Source organism: Monocercomonoides exilis (genome assembly GCF_001643675.1).
Source record: "Monocercomonoides exilis strain PA203 chromosome Unknown scaffold11-1913109, whole genome shotgun sequence".
Taxonomy (NCBI): Eukaryota; Preaxostyla; order Oxymonadida; family Polymastigidae; genus Monocercomonoides; species Monocercomonoides exilis.
In genome coordinates this window covers 1792498-1809664 of record NW_027150556.1, presented here as the reverse complement: position 1 = coordinate 1809664, position 17167 = coordinate 1792498, and the positions used below count along the sequence as shown (strand labels likewise).

General features: G+C 42.1%; 4 protein-coding genes across 4 annotated transcripts; 3 read left to right on the top strand and 1 right to left on the bottom strand.

Annotated features, from left to right (window-relative positions):
• Positions 1-271: 271 nt before the first annotated feature.
• Positions 272-3399, top strand: MONOS_223 (putative Choline transporter-like protein 2). The gene is made up of 4 exons (XM_067872138.1): positions 272-308; positions 368-557; positions 629-2337; positions 2424-3399. The coding sequence occupies exons 1-4, from the start codon at positions 281-283 to the stop codon at positions 2681-2683; spliced, it is 2187 nt and encodes a 728-aa protein (XP_067731781.1). The 5' UTR covers positions 272-280; the 3' UTR covers positions 2684-3399.
• Positions 3400-3512: 113 nt separating this feature from the next.
• Positions 3513-6149, bottom strand: MONOS_224 (uncharacterized protein). The gene is made up of 5 exons (XM_067872149.1): positions 6071-6149; positions 5839-5921; positions 5700-5791; positions 5428-5625; positions 3513-5365 (listed from the first exon to the last, which is right to left on the bottom strand). The coding sequence occupies exons 4-5, from the start codon at positions 5487-5489 to the stop codon at positions 3688-3690; spliced, it is 1740 nt and encodes a 579-aa protein (XP_067731780.1). The 5' UTR covers positions 5490-5625; positions 5700-5791; positions 5839-5921; positions 6071-6149; the 3' UTR covers positions 3513-3687.
• Positions 6150-6745: 596 nt separating this feature from the next.
• On the top strand, positions 6746-8066 carry MONOS_225 (uncharacterized protein). The gene has a single exon (XM_067872160.1). The coding sequence runs from the start codon at positions 6785-6787 to the stop codon at positions 7856-7858; it is 1074 nt and encodes a 357-aa protein (XP_067731779.1). The 5' UTR covers positions 6746-6784; the 3' UTR covers positions 7859-8066.
• A 2405-nt stretch (positions 8067-10471) lies between these two features.
• MONOS_226 (uncharacterized protein) lies at positions 10472-15747 on the top strand (the record flags this gene model as incomplete). The annotated part of the gene is made up of 2 exons (XM_067872171.1): positions 10472-15642; positions 15696-15747. The coding sequence occupies 2 exons, from the start codon at positions 10472-10474 to the stop codon at positions 15745-15747; spliced, it is 5223 nt and encodes a 1740-aa protein (XP_067731778.1).
• Positions 15748-17167: the final 1420 nt, after the last annotated feature.

Genomic DNA, 17167 nt, shown 5'->3' with positions numbered 1-17167 from the left:
TTCACATGCAAATCATGCATTAAGTGATTATTGCAGGAATTTCTTTTTTGGAATGGTTTTTTTCTCATTAATTTCCATAAAGAGAAAGAAATATCGTTTTCACATTTTTTTTTTTCAAAATTGACAATCAACAATGATGTATTAGCACAAAATATGTGCTCGCTTCTATTTCTCTTCATAGGATATATCATAAAATATCTCTCCTATCGATTATTTTGAAATTTTAACATTTTATATTTGTTATATGCAAATTGATCTTGTTTTTAAGACTTTTTGAAAGATGTTTCATTTGGCTATGCTTTACAATGGCGTGCATTTATTGAAAATCAAATCAAATTATTATTTTTTTGTCACATTTTTCCTGTAGATTATGGACAAAAAGAATCAAAATTGCCAATAAGAGAAAACAGACTTGATCTCACTTTGACGCGACAAAAATGTAATGATATCGGGTGCCTTGCTGCATTTTGTATTGTTGCAATTTTGGCTGTTGGAGCATTTATTTACGGCGTTGTGTGCTGTGACTTTGAGAAGTTTAAATATCCAGTTGATAGAGAGTTTGGATTTATTGATTTTTTTTATTTCGAATAACATCTTTATTATGATTAATATAAAAAATTGGATAAAGTGGAAATAATTGCGGAAGAGAAAAAGGACCCAACAAAAACAAGCCTTTCCTATTTTTCACAAATGAAACAAAAAATATACTTCCTTGGTGTGTTGCATTTTGTCCGAATGCAACACATTATTGCATCTGCGAAAATGAAAATCCAAAAATTGTGAATTCGCCTTTTGATTGCCATTCCGATTCAGGGAGATGTTTTTCTTTCCAAAATTCAACATTCCACACAGAAAATAACATTTGTATGGGTGCACATTACGCAACAGCTGCAAAAAGTGATAACCCTATAACATACTTTTCATACTTTAAAGAAAAATGGGTGTTAATTTTAGCAACAGGCTTCTCCATTGCAATATGCTCAGCTTGGATACTATTTATGACATTTTGCGCAAGAAAATGCATATGGGCAAGCATTTTTATTGTTATATTTTTGGTTTTTGGACTCAGCGTTGCTTCATTTGTTACTACAATTATAATTTCTTCAAAAAGAATTGTGACAGGTCGTGGATTTGTGTATATTGGAACAATTTGGAGTTTGGCAATATTGACTTTTGGAATTATACTTTCTTGTACTGCAAAGAATATGAAGCATAGAATTGAGATGACATGCCAGTTAGTCACCGAGACAGGAAAAGCAATTCGTTCTATGCCGTGCCTTCCTTTGACTACTTGTTGCTTTTCACTTGTGGAAATAGTTGTTTTTGGTGCGATTTTAATAGGGATCTTTTCACTAATCAGTACATTTCCTCAAAGACCAGTGAACACAACATGGACGCTTGATGCTTCTCCTTTTGGGGTTATATGCATTATAGTGATATCTTGCTGGTATTTGTGGGTTCAGCTGTTCCTGTTTGGAGTGAATCAGATGACAATTGGGGGCACAATTGGCTCATGGTACTTTTCCAGGGACAAAAAGAAGGACCTGCCTCGATTCACCATTCTGAGTACGATAAAGCGAATAATTCGATATCACCTTGGATCTGTTGCGTTTGGAAGCGGAATAATTACATTTAGCACTATTGTTAACGCAGTGGCATCAATTGCTCGATCTGCAGGAAGACATAATTCTAACGGAGTTTTGCAATTATTATGTGCATGCTTGGAATGTATTTCTTCGTGCTTTAAAGATATTTTTGAGTTTGTAACTTCTCGGGCATATATTATAATTGCTTTAAAAGGCCAGCCCTTCTGGACTTCTGCACGTCAGTCTCTTTTTGTGTTGCTCAGAAATCTGTTGAGTTCTGTCGTGTTTACAAAAACAATCAGCTTTGCATTTACATTAAGCGAGCTGCTTATACTCTTAATTTGTGCAGTTGTAATTGTGTTTGCCTGTCGCCCGGATTGGCTGGGCACGCTGTTTGTGTATAACAGCTGGAGTCCCTCGCCAACGTGGTGGATAACAATGATTTTGTCCTTTTTGATATGTTTATTTGTTGTGGAGACAATCATTGATACCTACTCATTCTCTGCGCATAGCATGTTTATATGCTTTTTGTTGGACAATGAAATGTCGATTACTCACCAACAATTAGGAGACTATGCTCCTTTTGCACCAAATTCATTAAAAGTTTACATGAACTCTGCGTATCGCCTTGGCTATTTAATGGGAGCCAAATTCAAAGAGAGTAACAAAAACTTTAATTTGGCTTATTTCGCTGCTCCGCCGACGAATCCAGTCGCTCCGGCTTCTCTTTCTCCTCCTCTTTCAAACACACGTTTGTCAAACATTTCTTATCATTCAATTTTATGTGAGTAAATCATATTCATCATTAATTTTTTCTTTCTTTCTTTTTTTTTTAAGAACATTCTGCAACTGGATTTGCTCCAGTTCAAATGGGGACTAGAGTTGGACCACAGCCATATCCTCCGCTTTATTACCAACAGCAGGCATTTCCAGCTAACATGAACACAAATGCCGTTCCCCAACAGCCGTTGCGCTCGCCTATGTATCCTCAAGCTGCACATACTGTGCAAGCACCACGCCAACTACCAGCAGAGAATGTTCCCTTGTACAGTCAAAATGGAAATGCTAATCAACATTACAGCAAATTTTTGCCTTAATAATTATAATCAGATTTACCCTCAAGAAATGTTATTTTCGAACTTTGAAGAGATCTTGTTTTTGAGATTTTATAAACATACTTGTAGTTCTAGTATTTTTATTTGTTTTTTTATTTATTAGAAAGTTTGTGTATTTTTGAATCATCTTTAGAAATTTCTCTGTTTTTGGTTATTCTATCAGATTCTTTAAATTCTTTTTTGACAAGATGGCAAATGATCAGATGGAGTTAGACTTTTTGTGTTTCTTTTTTCCGTCAATTTTTTTGCTTTGTTTTTCTATTCAAAAATTATTTATGAGAATTGTTGCCATTTCCACATAAATAAGGATTTACACCCATTCAAAAGTTGCATTTAGCTTCATTGTTTGTATTTTCACCTTCATTGAAACTGTTTAGTTCACACTTTTCCAACTCGTTTTTTTGTTAAATTTCTTTTCACACATAAATAGAAATATTTGATTTATGTGATATAATTTTTGAGTAAAAAATCTTCATTTTTAAAAAAAATAACCTCAAAGACTTCATTTTATTTATTTGTCAATTTTCAAAAGCATTTTGAAAGTTCTTTTTTAATTCAAAGAGTTTTTGTCCAAGAGTATAAACATTAGCTTTTCAGTTTTAACTGTTCTCATCTCAAATATTGAGTTTCCTTGTAATTTAACTTTTTGTATTTTCAAAATATTAAAACCGTTCGCACTCAAGATATGTTGAGAAAAAAATTTGACATTTGAAATATTTTTATGAAAAAAGAAATTACTTCTTTGTCACAAAACAAGTTTATTTATTTTTTCTGAAAGACAATTATTATCAATATAATCGAAGCAACTGGATAATTTCATACCATTATATTTCGCTATCATTTCACTGAAGAGAATATTTAAAAATACTTGCTTCAGTTGGAAATAAAAAAGAAAAAGGAAGAAAAAAACACAAAAATTAAGCTAAAAGAAACTATCCACAAAATATAATAACAAGGAACGAAAAGCAATTTCTCTTTCTGAGAGTTCACTGAACAACGACTCGGACAGTTGGATGATGGAACGCAGAGTGTTTTTTGTACTCTGCTTTCGGTACGTTTCTGCTGCAGACGGGGCATCGAATGCGCGGCTCGTCAAAGTCATCGGCGTCTGAGTGCAGCTGAATGTGCTCGTTGGCTCTGCCTGGCGACACACTCATCCCACACAATTCGCACCGCCTGTTTGTTTCTATGCCCAGCTTCAGAGCATAAAAGCGGTCAAGCCCAACTTGCTGGTAGTCAAGCAGACACGCCCCCAACATCTGCATGGCCATGTCTCCTTCACCCGATGCAATCAATGCGTTCCCTGGAATCTTCAAAAGTGGATTTGCCGAGGAAGGCTTGGCTTCAATCTTCTCTTCAGCTTTCTTTTTCACATCGGACGGAGCCTTTGAAAACACAAATGTTTGCTTTGGAGCATTGTCTGCGCTTGGCGTGTGTTGGTGCTGTTTTCTCTTGAGGTTGGAAAGCAGCTCATCAACTTCCGCAAAATGGCTTGCTTTTGAAGTGTGCTGGTCTGCCTTTGCTGCATTCACTTTTTTCTCGACTGGCTTCGGAAGCATCTCTGTTGGTGCAGGCGCAGGAGAATAAACCGGGAAAAATGGCTTCACAGCAAAAGTGCTTTCATTTGGCAGAGGGGAGCGACTATTCGAAAAAGAAGACGAATAGCCAGAAGAAGGAACAACAGGAACTCCACAAAACGGCACATGACCGACTTTGCTTCCAGGCAGCACAGGAAACACTGATTTGTCTTTTGTCTCGTTGCTGGTGCGAAGAGCAGGCATCGAATATTCTTGTGGCGGAAAGGGAGCAAAAGTTGGCGATGCATCTGGACTCACACATTTCTTTGGGGCGACTGTCGGTGCATTTGAGCCAGTTCCATTTTGACAGGCTTTTGCGAGTGAATCAGAAGAGTGCGGCTGGCAACAAAGAGGTTGTGGCAATGGCGGTGCGAGTGAAGAAGAAAACAAACCTTGAGGATGATGCAAAGATGATTGTGGTTGTGTGTTTTCAGGTGAAAAAGGAATAAAAGAGGAAGTGGTTGCTGCAGCAGGGCAGAAATGCGTGAAGGTTTTTGTTGCTTTGGAGGATGGGCGCACAATCGGATTTGATGAAGTTGGAGTGAATTTTGCTTGGGGATTATTTTGATTCTTTGGATGCGACTGATGATGGACAATGCTTGGCTTATTCAATTGAGGATTGCTTTCATCGCTTTTCGCCTCTTGTTCCTTTGCATTGCAGCTAACAGCTCCGGCTGTGCCATTCAGCTCTTTTTCTGCAATGTTCCTTTTGAAGCGGCTCACCAGAATAAAAGTCGCCTTTTCCAGAATTTTTTCGCTTTCGCTGCTGTTTCTCGCAATCGCCTCAACTTTCTTCTCAAGACAAGCCAGCACCTCGGCAGGAGCTCCATTTTTCGCAAGAAACGAAGCCAGCTCCAGTGCTGCCAGCTTGAGGTCATCAGGAGACGTGGGCGAGCTCAGCACGTCTGCAACATATGTGATTGTTGCATTCATCGGCTGATTGAAAAGAAGCGAATACGCTCTTGTCTTTGCTTGTTGCTCGTCTCTCTTTCCCTGCAGCACATTCCCTTCCCCTTGGATGCCTGCTGCCTTCTGCTGAATCGGAGCAATTTGTTGCTGTTTTTGTGCGACAGCACCCATCAAGTGCCTAAAACACACCAAATGAAAAAGAATCACTCGCTTTTTGCTGGCTCAAAATAATGCACAAACACAAATCCTTTTATTGTCTCTTGAGAAATGTCTGAATTGCTTGACTTCTCATCGACAGCCATGATAAAAAAACATTTCCAACACAATTCATACCAACATGAAATCTTGGACGGAAGCGAGCGCTGTTTGAACAAGAAACAGCATGCGATCTTTGCTTTGCGAATACGCAATCAATATCAGGAGGATTAACGTTTTCACCTTTCAAACGAACAAAAAAAGTGATATGCCATGTTCAACAAAAGAAAATATAAATTATTAAAAAACAACCAAACTTTTATTGATTCGTCAGCAGAAGCCGCCAGCGACTCCATGATGTAGCGAATTAACTTCACATTGTTCAAATGGCTTTCGTTGTCACCAATATCTTCAATGGGCACACAGTTTAATTTTCGAACATTCGAGCACTCACACCTTCCCAAGCAATCGCTCCAAGCTCGCCAAGAATCTCGTGCTGCTCTTGGGGCAATTTATGAAGCAGCTCTTGCACGGCTTGACTAATGTTCATGCGTTATCGCAAAATCAAGCATAAATGCATCGTAGCAAATCAACAAAGAAAATAATTGAAAAATCAGATTATTTGTGATGTTCAAAGGCAAGCACAAGATAAATAACAGCAACGCAAAATAATAAAATATTCACATACATGTTCAGCATCGTCCATCAATTACTGACTTCAAAACACTTGCACAGAAGCTCAAAAGTCACACGAAAAAATATCACAAAATAATTTAGGGCATGAATTAGAGAAAACAAATATTTTAACCAAACTTCACAAAATACTCTATTGAAATATTTCAAGGAAAAGGATTGAGAGAATTTGCTAATCCATTCAATTTCAATTTTTGTGAGGAAAACAAAGTTAATATCTTTTGCTTTCAATATCAAATAGGATTATTCGGGATTTTTTTTGTATTATTTGTGATATTAAAAATTAACATTTTAATAATCATGAAAAAAATCCATATTCAATTGTCACTTTTTTATTTGAATTTTTGCCCTTAATAAAGTTATCGAGAGAAAATATTTGTAAATGCGATTTTCGTTTAACACACGCCCTGAGCACGACTCTTTTGAATGATTTGCACAGTAAAATGAAGCGTCTTACTGAATATTGGGAATATATCGAATCGGACTTGACGCGAAAAGAACAGCGAGGAAAGAAAAGTATTTTGGAATGATTTTTTGGCGATGGAATGTCTTTAACCGAGATCAATCACAAAACAATGTATTTTAGTGGATTCCAAAAATGATCCGAGTGATGCTGGGAAAGAGCTGTTTTGAAGATGTTTTGAGGAAGATATGGTTTTCATAATATTTTGAGCATTTGTCGAAGAAACAAGAATTCGCAAAAGCAGAAATGACACACATGATTAAGACAGTATTTGTTAGGACCATGGAGATCCGGTGCTTTGCGCTGGAGCAAGTGACATTTGAGGCGCTTGAAAACAAAGTTCGAGGGCTGTATGGGATTGGCGAGGCAGAGAAATTGTCAGTCGGATACGTTGACGAGGAGCAGGACTTTGTCAGCGTTGGGAGCACAGAAGAGCTGGCAGTGGGGCTGGCCTGGAGAGGCGATAAGAAGCCTTTGAAGCTGTTTGTGAAAGTTGCTGCAGCTCAAAAAGAGCAGAAAGAAGCAGAAGAGCAGAAAGACAAGCAGACGGAGTGCGCATGCGATGAGTGGAAGCGGAAGCGATGTGAAAGACGAAGGGCAATTTGGGAAAAGAGATGGATGATGAAGCGATACAACGAAGCAAAGATGGAGCGAATGGGTTTTGGAGAGTCAGAGAGCGAAAGTGACAAAAGTTGGAAAAGAGGCGAAAGATGCATTGAGAGACACAGAAGGCACTGCTGCAGAAGAAGAATGGAAAGGATGCGGAGAGCAATGATGTGGCAGAGGATGAGGAATCTCAGAGGCTGCTCAGAGCTGGGGAAATGCGAGCCGTGCCGAAGCGAATCAGCAAGAAAGGCAGAAACGGGAGCAGGAGACGCAGAAAAGTGCGGGATGAGCCATGGCCACCATTTCCACCGGGGCTGCTGCAGAGGAGAGAACAGGCGCTGGATGATGAAGGGGAAGTGTGGAGAGCCAGAGGCACGCTGCAGAGGGCATTGGATGCACAAGTGCAGTGCTGAGCCAGAGCATCATCATTTCCACCATCATCATCGCCATTGCGACACAGAAATGGGATGGGGAAGAAGAGGACGAGGGAGAGGAAGAGAGATGGGATGCCCATTCATGCGCCGCAGACATTGGGGAGGATGTTCAGGAGAAAGAGAAGGGACAAGCGCTGCGGCTGAACATGCAGCACGATCTGCCTCTGCCTCTTCATCTGCCTCCTCATCGTCATCCACTTCATTGTCCTCCTCGGAGTCTTTGTTTGATTCCGAGGCACAGGCAGAAATGGCATCTGAGGAAGGATGCGAACAGGAATAAGGGAATAATGGCTTTCAGGATTTGTGCTGGATGAAACACATGGCTTTTGTTTCGTTGTGGAAAAAGTCGATTTTTGTTTTTAATTTTCATCTTTTCGCTTTTTCTTTTTTTCTTTCTTTTTCTTTTGTTTTTCAAAAAAAATTTTCACTTTTCATTTTTTAAATAATTTAATAACAGATAATAAAGAAAATATGAATAACAAGCTCAACATTTTCCCATTAAAAATTCCAGTTTTTCAATAATTGGAAAATCTCATTTTCCGATTCGTTATCATATAATTCTACTCTTTATATCACTTTACCGCAACTAATCACGATGATCTGCATGGTCAATTGTAATTTTCCTGTTCTCAAAACAGGGAGGCAACGCAAAAGCAGTTTTTTTTTCTGTGATAGATTTCGATCCTGGAACTGATGATTTGGATAACATGTACCCCCATGCATTTGCAGATAATAATGGAAGAGTCACTTCTTTTTATTGCAGTGTTTTTTCAACTTGCGCATGCTTTCAAAAAAGAAACAAGCAATCGAATCTGTGTTTTGAGTCCTGTGCGCATTTCGTGAACTGGCCTTTTCCAATCTGGCATATTATTTGAATCTATATTTGTTGTGATGCATCTTATATGAGAGCGAAGAATCCAAGCAACGTCTGTGAGCTTTGATACATTCTTTAATTTCGACTAAACACATTCCAAAGCAGAGAATATTTTTCCGATTCATCTCTGCCTTTGCTGCTCAAAATGTTTGCCCTATCTTTTTTGCATTTAGAGATATAAATATCTGAATTTTTATTTTATTTTTTGATTTCTATTCTTCATTGTCTTTGTTTCTTTGTGATAGTTGTACTCCTGATAGATTTAACAGCAACATTTTTGTCATTTTTTTTGCATTAGAAAGTACGCTACAATTCATTGGGCGCATGCGAATGAGATATAAGATGGAAAAACGCGAATGTTCATCCAAAATCTTTTTTGTTTGCTGTATATCTTTTGTGAGCGACTTGTTCTCGCTTTTCTGCATACCGCCCTTTTATCCCCTTGGAGTCAACATTGTACAAACTCTCACGTTTCTGACCATTCTCATTTTCCGCGATTCAATCCTTTTTTTTTGCGAGCCAACATTCTGCGAATCTGCTGGAGACAATTCACTGCAACAGCCTTTCTATTGCGTTTTATTCTCTGGCAGCTTTTTCTTTTCTGTGCATTCGCTCACCGACTGTTGGCGCTGAAGCTTCTTCAATTTTTCTGCTTGCCGTTTCTCCACACTTCCTCTTCAGCGATGAATTCACTTCGACTGATTGCCCACAGAAAGCACTAAGCCTTCTATCCGATTCAATAGCAAGTTTGCCCAAAGAAACATCTCTTCATTTTACAGCTGAGGATTTATGGATTTCTTCTATTCGCATTCAGCATTTCTCTTTGCTGGCCAAAGTGCATACGCTCTGACGGATCGTATTTGTTCGGATTTTGCTTTTCAGAAGCAGCCAGTTTTGGATTTGTTGGGGCCTCTGCTCCTTTCAAATTTCATTGGACTTGTTGGATGAGCTCGATTGCAGTCAAGTCTTCAAGAAAAGTGAACATGCTATATTACTCGAGCTCTATGCGCATGAAGCAGAAAAACCACACAGCTGAAAGGGTTTTCTGGATTGCCTCAACAATGTTCTGCCAATATCAGCAGTACATGTGACATTATTGCTGCTGATTTTTCAGAAGAAGCCAAAGGAAGAGGACTCGCTTGGATTCGAGAATGCGGAGTCAAATTGGTGAAAGGAGCATCAAGCCAAAGAAAAAATAGGCATTTTCTATTTATTCCAATTGAATTGAAATCATCAGGTTTATTTGGCTATCGATCCATGAGCGCTGATTGTGCGTATTATTTTATTGTTTTCTCAGAGAGGCAGACAAACTTGACAACAGCAAAACTGGAATTGCAGGAAATGGTTCGTATTTATTATTGAATGGCCTGAAGCGTTGCCAAAGGAGTTTTCAAAAAAGAAAAAAAATATTACTCGTGAGCTTGCTCATGCAAGGTCATGTTTGGATTTACACTTTCAGTCAAAACCATTCAGATTATGGCAGAAAATGTGGCTGAATCATTTGCGAACATATTTAGAAAAAGAAAATGAAGATAGGCTGAAATGGAAGAAACAAACAGCAAAAAGGTAGTTTTCTTTCTTTTTTTCACATTGATTTTATTTGACCTTGCATTGGGAAAAGATTGTGAATCAAAAATGCCCCAAAATTTGTGAAGGTCACGATTGAAAGGCAGAAATATGAGATTTTGAATAATACGAGGAAGAATGAGAAAGTAATTTCAATAAAGATGTCATTGTTGCTGAATTACAGACGCCATTGCAAATTTGAATTTGAAAAGCTTGATGCCTTGTTTTGGCAATTTGAATGAAGCCCGAATTTTGATTTTTCAACAAAAAGAAAATAATGACAACAATACAAAAGGGAAAAAATATCAAAATCAATCATCATATGAAAAGCATTATTGAAGCCTTCTCAAAGTGATCTATATTGGGTATTTCTGATCTGTTTCATTTTTTGGAATATCAGAAATGATATTGCAATGGGTTTGATCAAGCGTGCAAAATCAAACAACATTCGCAATGGCGGGGCGGCTGCTGGACTGGGTTGTCTTTGCTTGTGCAAGCATTATTAATGCATATTGCTTGAATGATGTCGATGCAGAAAGCAGTTGCCTGCCGAGGCACAGCTTGCCTGTTCCAGCTCCTCATATTCCCCAAGTGCGTGTTACAAAGACAGTCATATCGTGCTCATCTTCATTGCAATTTGAAAATAGTTCGGCTCTTCTTTGTTGCCTCACATTTGCTGCTTCTGGAAGCATTTCTCCTCGATTTAATCTTTCAAGCACTTTTGTGCAAATTATTGAGAGCACCGTGGAATGTGATGTGCATGGGATAACCAGTCCGTTTTGGAGTTGTGATGGTTCTATTTGCCTTGAAAATGTGACATTTGTGAACCCTTCAAGTTGCAATGTGATTGCTCCACTTGTGTCACAGCATTCTTGTGCTGCATCTTCGTTTCCCCAAGCTTTTGAACTGTCATCATCTTCGATTCACTCGTTTGTTCTCACTTCTTCGCCTTTTCTTCCTTCTGCACCATTCATTTCAGCAAACATTCATCGATCAACTTTCTCCAACATCACATTATCACCTAATTTCCGCTTGCCAAACGATTACCGACTTGATCCAAGGGAAACATCTATGAGCAACACTGTGTTCACGAACGTGAAGAATGTGTATGATGGCGGAATTGTTCGGTCTGTGAATGCGCCTGAAAACAGCCTTGTGTGCACCAACTGCTCGTTTTTGTTTTGCAACAGAGGACTCAGCAACGATACTCGCCAGCGTCATCCTTCGCGTGTAACTTATTCCAATAAATCCTGTTCTTTCAATGACTCTTTATTCACATTTACGTCTGAAGGTCAAGGAGGAGCAATATATGTGGGTGGAAACGGTTCTCTGTGTGTTTATCGATGCACTTTCAAAGATTGCCATTCTATGGATAGGGGTGGAGCAATGTTTTGTAGCTATTTTTCGCATTGCTTTGTTTGCGATTCTGATTTCTGCGGATGCAAAGCCGAAAGCGCAGATGGTGCAATTACTTACTGGCATGGAAATCATCATTTAACGAAATCCTGCGTATTTGTAAATTGCACATCAGGAAGTTTTTTTGGAGCAATGAACAGCGAAGGATCTCCAATAGATAATCTTTTATCGAACAGCACTTTTTCTAATTGCCATTGTAATGGAACAGGTGGATGCCTTGGCGTTCCATATCCCAAAGGCCCATTCTTAATATTTGATTCTTTGTTTGAGCATTCAACATCAAGTAACGGTGGAGCAATTTATCTTCATAGCTCAGGTGAAAATACTTCGATGCTTTGGAAATTTTTGCTTTTTCGAAACAACACATCACCTTTGGGAAATGATGTGCAAGCAGTCTCATCAATGGCTGATAAAGTGAACAAAAGTCAATTTGTGAGTTGCTTTTCTTCGAGTCAACAGCCTCGATTTATTCATTGCCCCAAATCAGGATCGTGCAGCAGTGCTAACAATGAGGCAGATTGGCTGCCTGATCCTTCTCCTGTGGAGATCAATGTGAAGGGGGCAGGAGAAGACCTGGCGTCGTGCGGAGGAGAAGGAAGCGAATGCAAAACCGTTGACCATGCGCTGACTCGTTCGATCTCGGTGCTGAGCCAACGGATTCTGCTTCACAGCGAAGGATTTACCGTTGGGCACATTGAGGTGGACATGCAGTATATTGTGGTGAAAGCAAAGTTTCCTTCACAAGAACAAGCCAGCAGGCCGGCCATCACGACAAGCACATCAGCAGAGGTATTCTGCAATGTTGTTGAAGGGTTGTTGAGTGTGGAAGGAGTGGACATTATCCATTCCTCGGGAAAGTGGTCTTCCACTTCTCTTTTCAGAGTTGCAAGGGATGGAAAATTGGTGCTTGCAGGAATGACGATCTCATCTGCCACTGGGGACGTTTCTTCGTTCACATGCAGTGTGGTTGAGATATTGTCAAGCGGAGCGTCAATGGAACTTGAGAGAGTGTGCTTCTCGAAAATAAAGACAGAGAAGCCTGTGCTGTCATTTGTGGATAATGCTCAGCTGCACATTGCAGAAGTGTCGTTTTCAGGGGTGGAACGCACAGCAGGGAATGGAGGTGTGCTGGAAGTGAAAGTGCAAGCAGGGGAGACTGTGGAGTTGATGAACATATCGTTTTTGTCGTGCAGTTGTTCAAATGGGAATGGAGGAGGGATGTGTGTGGAGGCAGAAAGTGGAGCAAAAGTGGCTGTTGGGAATGGATCTTCACCGAGTGGAGGAGTAGCATTCGGAGCATGTGTGGCAAGCAAATTAGGGGGAGGGATATATTTGCATTTGGGAGATGGAAGCGTGGATGTGAGATTGAATGGGTTGACTTTTACCAGATGCTCTGCATCAGCAGGAAGAGATGTGTTTGTGAATGCATACAACATGAAGAAAGCAGTGGAGAACAGATTGATATCATTTGGGATTGAGATGAGCGATGTGCACTGTGTGGAAGGGTATGAGAGATCGACAACGAACGAGAGGTTTGTGATTCCAGTTGTTGTGTATTTGTGGGAGAATCGCTCAACCCGGGCATATGTGAGCAATTGCAACGAGAGGGGTGCAGACTTCACTGGCTGTGGGTTTGCAGAGTATCCGTGCAGGAGTGTGGAAGGAGCGGTGCAGATGCGATTTGGAGAGTCAGACCGGAGGCTGCGACTGTGTGAAGGGTTTGCGTTTGATCACGAATTGGCATTGGATGCGAGATCGTTTGACATTGATGCAGATGCAAAGGGAAGTGTGAAAGTGCATGTGGAATCGGTGGATGCTGCAGGGGGAGCAGGGCTCGTGATGTGCAGTGTGGGGGTTGTGTTTACGAACCTCACATTTGAGCTTGGTGGAAGAGTTGGAGCGAAGAAATCCTTTTTGCATTGTGTATCTGGATCGCTGAGAGTGAAAGACTGCTCGATGAGCATGGCACTTGACACAACACGCGTGCACTATTCTCTCATTAGCGTATCAAGTGGAATTCTTACGATTGTGGGGTTTGCTGTATCCAGAGAAAACAATGTTGTATTTGAGGGAGCTGCGGTGGTGGAGGTTTCAGGATCGGGCAGTTGCACTGTGAGCGAAATGCAGCTCAACGGCACAACCACAAGCAGCACAGCTGGGCTGGTGCACATCTCGTCTTCAGGCACAGCAGCTGTGAAATACAGCAACTTTTCGGATGTTGTGCTTCCATGTGGTGGCGTTGTGTGCTCCACATGCATCAAGAGTGTTGAGGTTTCAAATTCTACGTTTGACAATATCACGCGCTCATCAGGAGATGGATCGTGCATATGCTTTGGTGAGGCAAACAGTGGCTGTGAAGGGAGCGGGGAAGCAGAGATACTGAACTGCACAATGAAGAATTGCCATGTCTCTGGGGGAGCAGCGTGTGGAGGAGCTGTGGCTGTGGATATTGGTGGAGAAAGTGGGGTGAATGTGAGGGATTGTGGAATGGAAGAATGTTCAGCGCCGTTTGGTGTTGGTTCGAACGGAAAGGGAGGGGCGATGTTTTTGGCACTTCGAAGCTCCACTTCCTTTTTCACGCTTGGCGCTGTGCTTGCGTTCACTTCCAATTCAGCGAAGTTTGGGAATGATGTGTTTGTGGAAGCACCTAAATTGGATTTGGCTGTCACGACGAGCAGCTTCCAGTTCTTCGACAAGAACCAGCCATTCTCACGAGATGCGGCGTGCGGGACTGACAGTCGCTGGGAGAATGTGGCTATTCCACTTGTGTTCTATTTGATGGAAAGGGAGCAGGATGTGAGCGTGGCAGGCGGTGGAGAGGATGTGCTGGTTTGTGGGTTTGCAGAATATCCGTGCAAGACGATTTCGTTTGGACTGACGCAGCAGCCAGCTGAGAAGTCGATTCTGCTTCCAGCAGAGTTTGACCTTTGCGAGTATCTTCATCTGAGAGATTCTTTTGGCTGCCAAATTGGCTCAGAGCCACAATCTTCGGCTTCATCCTCGCTATGCACAATGAGGATGCTGGGGGATGGAAGTGCAGCTGAGGCATATGTTGGAGTTGAGCAGGATGTGAGAATATGCAATGTGAGGTTTGCGGTAGACTGCTGTATGCGTCAGCCAGAGAAAGGATTGTTTGTGGTTTCCTCAGACAGTGGAATGTGCAAAATGAGCGGATGTGGAGTGTGCATGAGCACTTCAGCTTCAAGAGGTGCAGAAGCAGCCGTAAGAAGCGAGTTTTGCGTTGTGGAAAAAGGGAAGCTGGAATTGGTTGAATTTTTGGCAGAGTTGCTGAAAGTGGAGCATTTTGGGCTGATCTCTGTGTGTGGAACAGGGGTGTGTGTGGTGAATGGATGCATTGTGAACAATTGCGAGTGGACATCTGAGAGAAGTGTATTTGAGTATTCATCGAGTGGATCAATGAGTATGGAAGGTGTGGTGGTTGAGAATGTGGGGTGCAGCAGCTGCTCTGTGATTGAGGATGCGAATGGATCGTCTCTGGTTGTGGAAAACAGCACATTTGGGAAGGTGACTCGAGGGATGGGGAATGGGAGTGTGATTCGGTGTGATGCCGAGGACGCATCTTCGGTTGTGGAGATATCGAACATTACAGTGAGTGAAGCAGCTGCAGTGGATGGATGTGGAGGTGCACTATCGATAATTGTGGGAGATTGTGCACACGTGAAAATTGGTGGAGGAATCGAGACAAAATCTGCATTTTGTTTGTGCCAAGCAGGGATAGGGAGCCAAAGAGAAAGCAAAGAAGGGGCTGAATACAGAGCTGTTAGGATTGCAAATGGGAATGGGAATGGGAATGGGAATGGACTTGGAGGGGCGGTACATATGAAATGCATGGGAAGTGCGGAGAATGTTGCATTTACAGAAATGCTGTTTGGTGCAGGTGTTCAAGCGAACAGGGCTGAATGGCTGGGAAAGAACATGTTTGTGGAGGGGGATGATCTGAGCAAAATAGTGAAGGCAGAGATATTTGGGTTTGGGGTTGATGTGGAGTCGAACAGCACGTTTGAGGAGCTGAATGGGTTTGAAGGAGGAAATGAGTCATATGGGATTCCTCTGGCAGTGTTTCTGATGGATTTTGATGGACTTGCACGCGTGGCAGGAACAGATGCAGGAACAGGCGCGGCAGACTATCGGATGTGTGGTGTTGCACAATATCCGTGTGTGAGTGTTCTGTTTGCAGCATCTGCGAGGTTTGGGGAGGGGACAGCTTCAATTGTGCTCACAAGTTCATTTGAATTCCAAGAACGCATCGTGCTTGGCGGCAGGCAGGATGTTGCGATTGTTGCGGGTGCTGATGGTTCAGGTGAAACAATTAATGTTTCACCAGATGGAAGTGGGGAAGGCGAGAGTGTTGTGGAGTCGAAGCACAACACGACTTTTCGGGGAATGGAGTTTGTTCTTCCAGCAAGCTTTGTGGAGGTTAGTCGCTGCTGTTTCATGTTGTGCAGCAGTGGCACGCTTGCAGTGGATGAATGTTCAGCGAGCAGAGCAGGGGATGGAAGGATATCATATTCGTTCTTGAAGGCAACAAGTGGCACAGCATCACTTTCAACATTCAGTATTCAGGATGTTGGGATGGGAGCTGTGCCTGTGGTGGAAGGAAGAGGAGTCGATGCAAGGATTGTGCTCGACAATGTGACTCTGAGTGGGGTGAGTTCAGAGTGCACGACAGGGCTTGTTGTGCTGAGTGGAGGATGCAGTGGCGATGTGCAGAACTCGTCAGTGAGGGCAGCCACAACAGGCAACCACTGTGTAATTGCTATTTCGGAAGCATCAAGCGCAAGGGTGGAAAACAGCAACTTCACAGAGCTTGTGAGGAGAGCCGGGGATGGAGGTGTGGTGGCAGGAGATGTGAGCGGAGGAGCGAAGCTGGAGATGAAGGGGTGTCGATTGAGTGGTGTTGCATGCTTGGAAGCAGGTGGAAAGGGAGGGAGCATGAAGATGCGAGCAGCAGTAGATGGGGTTGTTGTGTGCGAGAATAACAGCGTGGAGCGCAGCACTCTCGTTGGAGAGGCGAGCTGTGGAGGAGGCTTCTTCTTGCAATTTGATTCGTCTGGAGTGAGCTACTCGATGAGGAATGTGCATTTTTCAGGAAACGAGGCAGGACCGGGATCGGATGTGTTTGTGGTGTGTCCGACGCCTCGCATCACGATTGATCGGAATCGGTGGGTGGGATCAGCCGTGGAGGGGCAAGAAAACAAGACGATGTGGGTGATGGACAATGAGAAGCCACCGCTTGTGAATGCGACTCTGCTGAAATACCTGTTTCCGACAAAGGACAACATCATTTTTGTGAATACGGAGCATGGCTACAATGAGTCGTGTGGAGAGGAAGACTATCCATGCAACGAGCTGGGAGTGGGATATGGGTGCCTGGGGACGGAGAAGGATGTTTTGCAGATCATGCATGGAACTGAGCTTGTTATGGAGATCGAGCGGAATGAAGCGCCACTGACGATCCGAGGAGGCGATGGAGCAGGAGCCACTTCAGCACTAAATGTCAGCTCCACGGGGCACATTGTGCTTGCTGCATATGTGCCAGAGATTGTGCTTTCGATTGAGCGAATCGTATTCAGACTTCCTCCACCTCCAACAGCACACAGAGAGTTTGTTCTGGTGAGTTATGGAAAGGCGTATTTTGTGTCATGCACATTTGGGCAAGCGGAAGGGCAGGAGTTGGAAAGCGCAGAATGCGGGATGTGGATTGCATTGTGC

Bases quoted from the DNA above. Each gene is read 5' to 3' on its own strand.
- MONOS_225 (XM_067872160.1), top strand. From the start codon at position 6,785: ATGACACACATGATTAAGACAGTATTTGTTAGGACCATGGAGATCCGG.
- MONOS_224 (XM_067872149.1), bottom strand. From the start codon at position 5,489: ATGGCTGTCGATGAGAAGTCAAGCAATTCAGACATTTCTCAAGAGACA. The intron at 5,366-5,427 runs GTTTGTGCATTA...GGTGTGTTTTAG, and splicing joins GAGACAATAAAAGGATTTGT to GCACTTGATGGGTGCTGTCG.
- MONOS_223 (XM_067872138.1), top strand. From the start codon at position 281: ATGTTTCATTTGGCTATGCTTTACAATG. The intron at 309-367 runs GCGTGCATTTAT...TTTTTCCTGTAG, and splicing joins TTTGGCTATGCTTTACAATG to ATTATGGACAAAAAGAATCA. The intron at 558-628 runs GTTTGGATTTAT...AATTGGATAAAG, and splicing joins AAATATCCAGTTGATAGAGA to TGGAAATAATTGCGGAAGAG.